The following is a 12,545-nucleotide window of genomic DNA, read 5'->3' on the forward strand; positions in this document are numbered from 1 at the left end:
AGGACATTTCTAAGTGGTAAACAGTAGTGATGGGGTTTACTTTACACTGGGTCACCTGGATTCCAAAATTGATGGCAGTTGAGGTAATTTCTGAAATGCTACTTGACATAATGTTGCACCAGAGACAAGACACTCCATATAGATTCACCTATTGTTCCGCGTCTGTAAGATGATCCGGTTGTTAGATTCAGCTGTCTTGTTTGCTCTCTTTCTGTTACCTTTCTTCATGGGCTTCCTGTGAGCTGCTTTTAGCTGGAAATGAGGCCAGTATAAATGCTAAAAGTCATGGAGGTAAGAGCAGACACAGGTAAAGACATAGTAAAGACAACAGGTGGGTCAGCACTCTGTGGTTGTCTGCACTAGGTAAGAAATAACTTTTCTTAGCTTCAAAAAGCATATGTCAATGTGCAGTATTGTTTTTACTGCTTATAAGATAAATAGATTATACAATTTCTGGTGTAATCGTAAATGGAGTTTGATTTTTTACAGAGCCAGCTCACAAATGTCTGTACTGCTGCCCACTCAACAGTTTATTAGTGTTTGCCTGAAATGTCTTTTTTAATGGAACACTTCAAGCCAAAAATTAAACCAAAAGATATTCAGATTTCACTGAAGAGACATGAGCTTCACCTCCAGTTTGCTTTACTGTTTAGTGTCAATTTCTGAGGAATAAATCAGGGATGAACTCTAGCCAATGATGCCACAGATTCAGGGGGAAATCATCTCTAATTTGAAGTGTACAGATTCACAGATAATTGCAAGTGGTACTGGTTAGCCTGATATTTATTCATCTTGCTTTTTGCTTCTTTCTATTTTCTATTTAGGGACTTGTATGGTTTGAAATATACACCCAATAGTTTTACAAGTATTAAAAGGTATTTTGTGATACTTTCTCAAATCAACATTTGTTTTTTGTTGTTGTTTTCTGCAGTGATTGAAAGTAATTAGGTGCTTTTAATAATTTTGAATTTCTTCTATTTCACTGAGTATTTTCATTTCATCCTACTTTATGCTTTCCCACTACAATCCAGAGTAAGATACTGTGAATTCACTATGTTTATCTGACAGCTGTATTTACTGGATACTTTTCAGAAAATTATTTGAAATACAAAATGTATATTGAGCTAATGCAAGACAATGTTATATATTAAGCCTGTGGTCATTTTTTGAATTCTGACCAAAAATAAAAAATTAAAAAATGAGTACTTGAGTATACACTACTGTTCAAAAGTTTGGGGTCACCCAGGCAGTTTCATGTTTTCCATGAAAATTCACACTTTTATTCATGTGCTAACATAATTGCACAAAGGTTTTCTAATCATCAATTAGTCTTTAAACACCATTAGCTAACACAATGTAGCATTAGAACACAGGAGTGATGGTTGCTGGAAATGTTCCTCTGTGCCTCTATGGAGATATTCCATTAAAAATCTGCTGTTTCCATCTAGAATAGTCATTTACCACATTAACAATGTCTAGGCTGTATTTCTGATTAACTTAATGTTATGTTCATTAAAAAAATGCTTTTCTTTCAAAAACAAGGACATTTCTAAGTGACCCCAAACTTTTGAACGGTAGTGTACATCAATGGCATTTTGAGCCCTTTACACGCCCCAGTAGAGCAGAGATCATGTGCACTTCAAATTCATGTCACCAGCTGTTTTTTTCCTCCAGTTTGAAGACAATGTGGTTGGCCCTTCTTTTATATCAGTTTGCCACACTCCTTCTTGTTCAAGCTCAAAATGCCTGTGTTGGACACCCCACGTTCAGAAGTCCAGGTCAGTGAAACTTGCAGAACTTATGCTCTCATTCTTTTCACCCACTTGCTACACTGACTCCTTCTTCTCCGCTCATTTTCCCTTCACACCTCTCTTTCTCATGCAACCTAATAGCTGTCAGGACAGTAGCCCAGCTATCTGAGGAGAGTCTTTATCTCTGACATGAGGTATCTTATGGCTGTGATGATGACAGAGTTTGACGTTGATTGTTATTGTTCATTCCTGGAATTAAATATGATTCATGAGTAGAGGGTAAAACAAGATAAATGATGGTGTTGTTTTCTTGTTGATGTCTTTCTCAAACAAAGAAAGACAGTTGCATTAATATTTTCAACTGAATTCTGCTGAAGCCAGATGTTTTCCTGTTGTTGTGCATTACTCACATATCACATTGAGTTCCATCCATCCATTATCTATACACCACTTAATCCTCATCAGGGTCATGGGGGGCTGGAGTCTATCCCAGCTGACTTAGGGTGAAAGCAAGGGACACCCTGGACAGGTCACCAGTTTATCACAGGGCTACACATAGAGACCAACAATCACACTCACATTCACACCTACAGACAATTTAGAACTACCAATTATCAATTTTTGGGCAGGCTGCACAGTGGCATGGTGGTTAGCACTTCTGACTTGCAGCTAGAAGATCACTGGCTCCAGTCCTGGCCTTCCTGGCATCTTTCTGCATGGAATTTGCATGTTCTCCCTGTGCATGCGTGGGTTTTTCTACGAGTGTCCGCTTCCTCCCACAGTCCAAAAATATGCGAGTGTGATTGTTTGTCTGTATATGTAGCTCTGCAACAGACCAGTGACCTGTCCAGAGTGTCCCCTGCTTTCACCCCAAGTCAGCTGGGATAGACTCCAGCCCACCCACGACCCTAATGAGAATTAAATGGTGTGTAGATAATGGATGGATGTTTTTGGACTGTGGGAGGAAGCTGGAGTACCTGGAGAAAACCCATGCACGCACAGGAAGAACATGCAAACTCCATGCACAAAGATCCCAGGAAGGCTGGGACGCAAACCCGGGATCTTCTAGCTGCAAGGCGACAGTGCTAACCACCAAGCCACTGTGCAGCCTAAAATCAAATCAAATGTCTAAATTAATTTCAGCATGTTGACATGGTCAAGACGACCTGCTGAAGTTCAAACTGAGCATCAGAACGGGGAAGAAAAGTGATTTCAGTGACTTGGAACATGGCATTGCTGTTGATTACCAGACATTCTGGCCTGACTATTTCAGAAACTGCTGATCTACTGGGATTTTCATGCATAACTATCTGCAGGCCGGGATGCTTTTCTTTTGGACATTTTTTACCCATACATCATCCACAGTAGTTTTCTTAACTCCCTCTGTCCAGTTTTTATGTGAGATTTTCTCAGATTCCAGAAAGCTTTTCCTGGGCAGACATGTTTTCACAGACAATACTGCCATGGAATATGAACAACAGAGTGAGGACTGTTAAAAATCTCATTCTTTTCTGTACAGCTAATTCAGACATCGAGGTCTTTTGTGGCTCGCAGACAGTAGACCTTCAGATCCTCCTGTGTCCCATCTATTTCAATGGATACAATGAGTCACTGCTGGCCCTCAACTCTGAACACTCCAAACACCAGTGTAAAGGGGCAGCTGACTGGACAGCCGACCCTCCCATTGTCAAATTCAGCTTCTCCATCTCAGAGGAAGCAATCATTGCCTGCTCCAGCACACTGACAGTAGGTTATCTGAAGCTGAAAACACCCAGCAAGATGCCACTCACAAAATATTCTTACCTAAGTCTGTTTTTTTCAAAGGTTTCTCAGGAGATGGGAACTGGACAGTTTGCGGACTTTTCCAACATCCAGCACATCAACATCTCAGGCATGATCTGCTCCAAGGACCCGACTACAGGAGCCATCACTTATCACCAAGAGGTGATGTACAGGTTCTCCTGCCGCTACCCACTGCAGTACATGGTCAACAATACTCAGATGAGTGTGTAAGTGGCTCTTGTTGTTTAAGATTACATAAAGAAAGTAAATGTAAGATTTCAGGTGCTGTTGTTATCAAATGCAAGGGAAATCTACAAAGTGAAAATACTGGTACAGGTCTACATTGTACACTTGCTTTGCTAGTGAAGTGTTTTGATGCTGTGTTTTTTTGTGAAATCACACAATTTTTGTTGCTTTTTTAATAGGTACACAGTTCATATATTCTTTTTGTTGTGGTGGTTGTGAAAGCATCTCATCACATACACTTATTTTATCACATAGAAAATGATAAAAGAAGTAGATGTGATCGAATGCGTGGTTGGGTCCCTGCTACCATCACAAGACATTGTACATACATTCAGTTCCATTGTCTCTGGCAGAGACTCCACTAATCAACCAAAGAGCACTCTAGAGCTGAAACAATCAGCTGATTAGTCAGTTGACGAAAAAGAAATTGGTGCAAATTATGATATTAAGCAAAAATGTCAAAAATGACCTGGTAATAGTTGGATTTATGATGTTGTATGAAAAGTGTCTTTCACAATACAAAAAAATCTTAAATGTTTCCTCTGAGCTTCAGGGGAAAATAATGGCCCTTTTAAAAAGTATCTAAGACATTGAAACATCCATTCATCCATCCATTATCTATACACTGCTTAATCCTCATTAGGGTTGCAGAAGGCTGGAGTCTATCCCAGCTGACTTAGACACCCTGGACAGGTCACCAGTCTATCACAGCATTATATATAGAGACAAACAATGACACTCACATTCACACCTACTGACAATTTAGCGTCACCTATTAACCTCAGCATATTTTTGGACTGTGGGAGGAAGTTGGAGTACCAGAAGACAACCCACACATGCACAAGGAGAACATGCAAACTCCATGCAGAAAGATCTGGGAAGGCCGGGATGCGAACTGGGGATCTTCTGTGCTAACCACCAACCACTTTGAAAACATCAGACAAGAAATTTTCAGATGTCTTGAAAATGAAATAATCTTCAACTTTCTAGTACATCTCTGATGGCTCAATGTTTTTGAACATGAACCTGGTTGTTGATAACATGAGTTTCTCTCATGATGAATTTCAGCTGCAGACAGAAGATTTATATTTTCCCCCAACAGGGCTGGAACCAACCTGGCAGTCAAAGACAAAAATGGGAGTTTCATCAGCACCCTAAGCATAGGACTCTACTCGGTAGGAATGATGCGGTGTCAACGGAAAGCTGCTTTATGTCAGTGTTACACAGACAGACTTACTCAGTGCTTGAAAAAGAAGGACACAATCTTCCTGTTCAGTGAGTACACGAGTACACAAGTTGCAGGATACTAACTATGTGCCTAACCTGGGCAAAGCTACAGCATGCTGTAAATTGCCTTGAATGCTGGAAAAACTGGATGCTAACATTCAAGGTAAATATTCTGCAACTAAAAGAAGCATGTTTTAAGCAAGCTTAAATATCCTACGGGCTGCTCCGTCGGCTCTGTCTCTGTCTCACAGCTTGGAGAGGAGGAGAGAACGATCCAGCGCCGCACTGCATGCAGCGCCGGTCTTTATAGTGAGAGGATGAGTGATTAGCAGCTGCTGCTCATCCTCTCATCAGGACTGTGACAGAAAGACATCTTTAAAAAAAAAAAAAAAAAGCACAAAAACGACACCATGTGTGAAAAGCAAGAGACTGTCAAAATGTAAACAATTGTTGGGGTTTCCTTCAGTTGTGTGTGATGTGATGTACTCTTATTTGAATAAAAGAAATATAAGGTTAAAATTGTGACATTTCATCAAAATCACTTTAATCTACACGTGTTAGTTTTTAGTCACTAAAAACGTAAGCTCTAGCCAAATTCTGTGACTTAAACCAGTTACACTCACTCATTCCCCCACTCAATACTTTCTGGTGATACACAACAGAGCAAACTCCAAACGAAGGCCACAGGCCCTAAGACGTGTATCCACAGTATAAAACCATCAATAAATGAATGCAAATGAATGCACTCAGCATCCTCTCTCTTCTGTTATTGGGCCTAAAGGACAACAGCTACTCCTCCTCCTTGAATATCCCTCAAGGAGGGCTTGAGCTAAAGACCAGGATCTTTGTAGAAGTGAAAGCATCCAACCTCACTAACAGGTAATTCACGTTTTTGTAAGTTTGCAAGCTCTACTTGTTTGTTAAAAAAATGTGCCAACTTTACACTCCTATAAACTCTGAAACTCTATATTTGTGCTACTAATATCCATATGATGAGCTTTTATGATCTGGGCTGATACCTGAACTCCTCCTTGCAGATTTAACGTGCTCCTGGACAGATGTTATGCCACCACTTCGCTCCTCCCAATCAACACCACTTTTCACGATCTCTTTGTTGGGTGAGTTAAATTAACATCCTGAGATAAAATATATTGTCTACATGCTGCCTATACATAGCGATGAATACCCCATTCAGAAAAATCTCACCTAAACAAACCAGTGAAAATTAATTATAAATGGAAAAAAAGTTTCATGGAAGAAAGTCATGATATCGATCTTTAATAGAAGTAAAACACCTGGAAACTAGACCTATGCCTTCTGGTTGTGGGACAGAAAGTGGGGTTTTGTATTTGTTTGTTTTGTATTCTAAAGAATAGAAACAATATCTGCATCTGTTGTCTTCAAGGTGTAACCGGGATGGCCAGACAGTGATGGGAGTCAATGGAGAGCAACAGAAAGCTCGTTTCTCCTTTGAGGCTTTCCGCTTTGTCCAGAGTGCAGATGTAACTTTGTCCACCTACTATGTCCACTGTGCCACCAGGCTCTGTGTGAACACCTTCTGCCCCACCCTCATTCAGGTCAGAATCTGCCTCCAGGCTCACTAATCTTTATTTAATATTTTTGCATGGCTGCTGCTGAGCTCTTGGTTATGGCTTTGGTAATACAGACTTCAGACTTCATGACTGAGCAGCCTTGGCAGAGTACTGCGCTCTACAAGTGCTTTTCTTATTTTTATGCTACTTTCTAGTCCACTGGAAGTCTGGCCAGAGGGCTGCATCCCATACATGCATAGTGGGCAACTAAACATTTTGATGACTGAGTACCTTAGATTTTTTGTTTTATTTTATTTTATTTTATTTTTTTAATTTTTTTTTTTACAGTTAAAAAAGTACAAATCAGAGATTCTCTTTATCGGGGAACAGGCCAAAAGAGCGGATCTTATTTCATATCAACAGTATATCTAACTTTAGGTCTTATTTTTAAAAATTGAAATACACATTGTATTGCATCCTAGATAAGAAATCTGCTCTATAAATAAATTATTTATTTTTCTATCCATCTGTAAAGACTGTTGCAAATGCAGATTGATCCAAAATACATCCTACAAGGCTGCACAAATTACTTCATGCTGTGGATTTAGATTTTCTAGAGTTTTAATTTATACTGCCAGTCAAAAGTTTGGACACACCTTCCCATTCAATGGTTTTTATTTAACCATTTCATACATTGTAGATTACAGTTTATCTCAATTGATAAGACACTGTTCCTGAAAAATAACACACATTTCCCAACACACTGCACACTATTTTTTTTTAGTTGAACACAATTCACAAAGCACTGCACACTCGTGTCAGAAGTGCACTTTATTGTCAAAATCTGAACTTTGTTTTCAAAATTAAGACAAACAAAGCAAAACTAGGACACTGCACTGCTAAATACAAAACACTCCTCTCTCACTGTGTTTTCACATGAAGTGTAAAAAAAAGATACAGTCCTCAAAAATGACAACTTAAACACAAATGCATCCTATAAATGAATCAGAGAGGACCATTGCAGTGCCTGACTGTACATTATAAAATAAAAATAATGCTAGACAAAAAATACAGCACTGTATTGTACACATTACAGTATGCAGATATTTATACCATGTCAGCATCAATTCTTTCAGCCTGGTCAGACCACAGGATCTCAACAACATCACTAGCTATGTTTTCTCTGGAAAGAAGGACCTAATGTGTCTGATCCATCCCTGACATAAATCAACAGAAACATCACCACATGCCAAGACCACTGATTGAAGAGATTTTCCCAAAATATGGCTGCCGCTCATATACCTTCCACCTCCATGTAGAGAAGAATTCTTCTATAGGATTCAGAAAGGGAGAATATGGTGGCAGAAAAACCACAATAACTTCAGGGTTCATATTGAACTATTCCCAAATCAATAGTCCTCTATGAAAACTAACATTGTCCCAGATGTATTCATGTGTATCATCAGAATTCAACTGAAAAACTCTCTGGAACAAACACACACCAAACAGAGAAAAAGTCAGTCATGTACACTTTCTGTAATTTTACCAGCACTTATGAACCAGAATTATACATTAGATTTTTTACAGTATTCTCAGAACATTTCTGACTGCTTGTATTGTTACAGTATAGACATGTCACTGAAGGGACAAACAACATTTACTTACCATGTAAAGTAAACCACAATAAACCTGAAACAGTTTACTTTATGCACCATCCTTACCATCTGCTGACCTTAACAACAGATTACATTCTGAACAGTTAATTCTGCTTCCCAGCAGGTTTTATAGTGTGCAGTTCATTGGCAAAAGTGTTTTCAGTTTTGACCTGTTGTGTCTTAATTGTGACAGCAGTGTTGGAACAGTGTCCCAATTCTGCTTCCTAGTGTTCACTTTTTGAAAAATGTGTGCTATGAGTGAAAAAGTGTGTTCAAATGAGAAAAAAACGTGTTCAGTCTTTTGAAAATAGAGTGCAAGAGTTTTGGAAACTGTGGACATTGGACAGCAGAGTCCTGTTTTTGAGAAATGTGTGCAGTCCGTTGGTGGCTGTGTGCAGTGAATGGAATTTAGTGTCTTATCAACTGAGAAAAACTGTAATACTGAAGACATCAAACCTTTAAAGATTACATATGGAATTGTGTTGTAAACAAAAAAGTGTTAATCTTCAGTATGAAACTGCAATGTAGAAAATAATACAAATAAATAAAAAGCATTGAATGAGAAGGTATGTCCAAACTTTTGACTGGCAGTGTAAGCTAACGAATTTTGTATTTTCATGGAAAGCTGTCGTGGCATTCTCAAATAATTCACTTACCTATATCAGCCGAAGTTACAATATTTCTTCTGAAAAGCTGTCTTGATGACAAGTGTCCAAATCACCTGCAGAACTGTACCACTGACACCAATTCCAGAAAGCGACGCAGCATCTCCAACAACCAGGACACCACTGTGAGTGACATGGCAACTGTCAGCTCAGGCCCCATCACCATCCGCCTAGACAACGGTGAGAATGTAAAAGGTCTTATTACTGTCATGTACACCGATCAGCCACAACATCATGACCACTGACAGGTGAAGTGAATAACATCAATCATCTTGTTAATATGCAACATTTTGCTGGGACACCTTGAGTTCTGACATTCATGTGGATGTTTGACATACGCCACCCACCTGAATATTGCAGGTCAAGCAACCCCTTAATTTCCCACCCCCCATGACAACAGCAGTCCTTGATGTCAGTTTCCACCCTCAGCAGGACAATGCAATCTGCATTGCAAAAACTGCAAGTGGCCCATAGAGCAAGACAGAGCTAAGGCGTTCACCTGGGTTCCACACTCCACAGATCCAAATCTTATTGAGCATGGGTTGTGACAGGATAAGCCTGATCTAGGTAGATCCCACAGAATTCACTGTCTCCATCCTGATGCCACAGGACATCCCCAGAGGTTCTGTGTCCATGCCCCACTGGGCCAGAGGAGTTTTAGCAGCATAAAGGAGACCAACACAATTTTAGGCAGGTGGTCATGATGTTATGTCTGATCGGTTTAAGTCCACATGAGTTGAATGGAGGGTTCTTTTGGTAATGAACGAACTAACGATTCTCTCACTTTTCTCTCACAGGATATCTGGTGGCATCTGGAGGTATGCATACACTGCTCACATGAGTTTTTCTGTCTTTTTTATCAAACTAAAGAAATGACAAAGCACTTAACAACAGTGTCACTTGGTTTTTCTTATCATAAACATCTGTGCCATTAAGGTTCACAGTAAGTAGAAGATGCAGGAGTAATGGATGTGAAGATCAGTCCTCACCTAGAGAAAAAGAAGTGGACCCTTTTTAGCAGCCTTTAGCCATATTAACTCAGAAGGTGATCAATCAGTTGTTGTTTCCAGTGCCCCCTAGAGGCAAAATAAAACAGTTATTGGAGGTTTGCATTGTACATACAGGGATAGCTGAGGCTGGTGTGTAAAGACAGAAGAACAGAAGCTCTTCCTCACTTCCACATGAAATACTGCTGTATAAAGCCTTCAGTAGACTTCAGCTGAAGAGCTTGTCAGATAGAGGTAGAACAGCATCCGAAACCATTTCTTTCCCCACTTTATCACTGTTACAATATTTTTTTTGCTAACTTTTAACATTTTTTTCTTTAAATTCGTTCAGACACCATGCTGTAGAATGTTCTTAATGCATGCCCATCTATCTAACATGCACTTCGTTTGAAGCAAACCAAAGGCCTTTGGAAAAAGCCAATGTGAAGCATCTGATCAGGATTTGTTCTGGATGGTTAAATGACAGAACAAACAGTTCAGCAGATGAGAGAAGATACTGTATGCTTGGGTCTCTCAACCAAATCCCAAATATGCTGATGTAACTGTTAGTAGTGCACCATGACTATCATTTTGTGTAGCCTCCTAAGATCTGAGCTTTGCCTGGGCTTACATTTTAGATTTCTTCTAGTTATTTGGGATAAGGAGTAACCAATAAATGTACTAACTGGATAATATCTAACATCTGTTTATTATTATTATTATTACTACTACTGCTACTATTTATTATGAACAATACACTCTTTATGAACAAAAACTGATGTCCTCATATGTGGAGGGCAGGTCTTAGGAGGTTAAAGGTGTGTGATCAGGGAAACCAGTCAGCCTGTTGTACATTAACATGCTGTACAGTTTCTGTCATGCTCATCAGTACAGAAGCTCCATACTGCTCTGTGTGGTCTAATCACTTGGGTTTCCTTCATTCCCAGGTGTTCAGCAGACTGATATGAACTGTACCGTGGTGGCTGTTTCGGTTGTAGCCGCCATTGTTGGAGCAATCTGCATCGCTCTGGTGGCTTTCATTATTTACCAAATGCACAACTCCAGACTTGCTTTCAACAAGGCAGTCCTATACCCACAGGAGTGACGGAGGGTCAGAGCAGCTTGAAAAGGACTTTATTCTGTTTCATTCATTCACACATAAAATTCTTATAAATGAGTGAGCACAAACGTCAGAGCTAATATCAAGACTTCTGACTTTTACATTACATACAAGTCATCTCTCTGGACATAAACACTGTAAATAATGAAATGAGCATTTTCATTAAATGTCAGTATGGTCCTTCAAGCCGGAAGAAGAACATAAGTATGCAGAGCATATAACAGAGTCTTTTATGTACTGGGCTACAAGTTAATCATCTTCTGTCAACCAGTCAGACAGAAACAATGGTCATGTACATGCCAAACAATATAACCATTGCACATTCATTTCATTTAAGATACTAAGATACTGGGTAACTGAATTGTGGGCAGTGTTTATTTAAAGCAGGGTGATAGCTGATGTAGCGCACAGGCAGTTTTTTAAATAATACTTTTATATCTATTGACCATTCAGAAGTTTTTGTATTTCTTTATCTAATAAAGGTGTTGCATTTATGGTTGATATTTATGGTTTGTAGGGTGTTTTTTTATATATCATTTTTACTAAATGTTACAGCATATGCAAAAAGTTACAGCACTGTACTTTTATACTGGATTGTTTAATAAAAGAATAAATAAATAAATAACTTATTCTGGAGTTGCATGTGTTTACTGGCATCCCAGCCCTGGCTGTTTGTTTCCTGCTCAGGACAGTTAGCTTCACTGGACATGCAGAAATCACTATTGGATGCAGAATTGTGCCAGACCTCATTTTCTGGTGAACCCTAACCAGAGAATGCACATATATGAGTACTAAAGGGCAGTAAATAATGTAAAAGTACAGATAATAGTGCACTTTTTATTCTATAACATTTAGGATAACCATCTTTCAGATGAATGTTAAAAATTTCAAAATTATTAGCTTATAAAATACAAAACATTTTCAGCAATAAAAGCACTCAGAGAGCACAGTACTCCGCCAAGGCTGTTTAGTCATTGTATCATTTCTGACGGATAAGTCGTGATAAGTCCACAGCGGTCGATTTGTAGTAGGATCGCAATCATGTGACCGTCAGCAGGCAGCTGACGTAGCGTTCACTTGTTGTCATAGTTACAGTGACAGCATGCCGCTATCTTGCAATGATACAGAAATCTTTAACAAATTCATGGATCCAGACTATAAGCTGCGTCGCTGTCAAGTTTTATCACTTGTCATCCAAATCTGTTAGTCAGTTTTTGAGTAATGTCGCTAACAGACAGACAGATGGACAAATGTACGCCAATCGTCACATAACTCCACCGGGTTCCTTGGCAGAGTAAAAATTAAACCAGTTCATCAACAGCTGCAAGCACAGCTCAATAGTGGTTGTAGTCAGCAAGTCTCATTTTCAACAATGAAGAGAAGACTTAGAGTTGCAGGTTGGACAGGTTGAGTTGCAGCAAGAAAGCTGTTGTTAAGATGTCAGAATAAGAAAAAGAGACTTGCCTGGGCTGTCTGTCTTGTCTGGTGTGTTCCTGGTTGGTCAGGGCTTCATCCTACATCAAGACAAAGACCCAAAACATAAATCCAAGCTCTGCCAGAACTACCTTAGGAAAAAAGAAC

General features: G+C 39.3%; 1 protein-coding gene across 1 annotated transcript; it reads left to right on the forward strand.

Annotated features, from left to right (window-relative positions):
* The first annotated feature begins 314 nt into the window (after positions 1 to 314).
* si:ch73-261i21.5 (zona pellucida-like domain-containing protein 1) lies at positions 315 to 11,465 on the forward strand. The gene is made up of 10 exons (XM_023276487.3): positions 315 to 1,778; positions 3,271 to 3,497; positions 3,576 to 3,760; positions 4,882 to 4,954; positions 5,788 to 5,885; positions 6,044 to 6,124; positions 6,412 to 6,583; positions 8,921 to 9,038; positions 9,656 to 9,676; positions 10,792 to 11,465. Exons 1-10 carry the CDS (start codon positions 1,631 to 1,633, stop codon positions 10,947 to 10,949), a joined length of 1,281 nt encoding a protein of 426 aa, XP_023132255.3. The 5' UTR covers positions 315 to 1,630; the 3' UTR covers positions 10,950 to 11,465.
* The last annotated feature ends 1,080 nt before the right edge of the window (positions 11,466 to 12,545 follow it).

This window comes from Amphiprion ocellaris, chromosome 14, assembly GCF_022539595.1.
Source record: "Amphiprion ocellaris isolate individual 3 ecotype Okinawa chromosome 14, ASM2253959v1, whole genome shotgun sequence".
In the NCBI taxonomy this organism is placed as follows: domain Eukaryota; kingdom Metazoa; phylum Chordata; class Actinopteri; family Pomacentridae; genus Amphiprion; species Amphiprion ocellaris.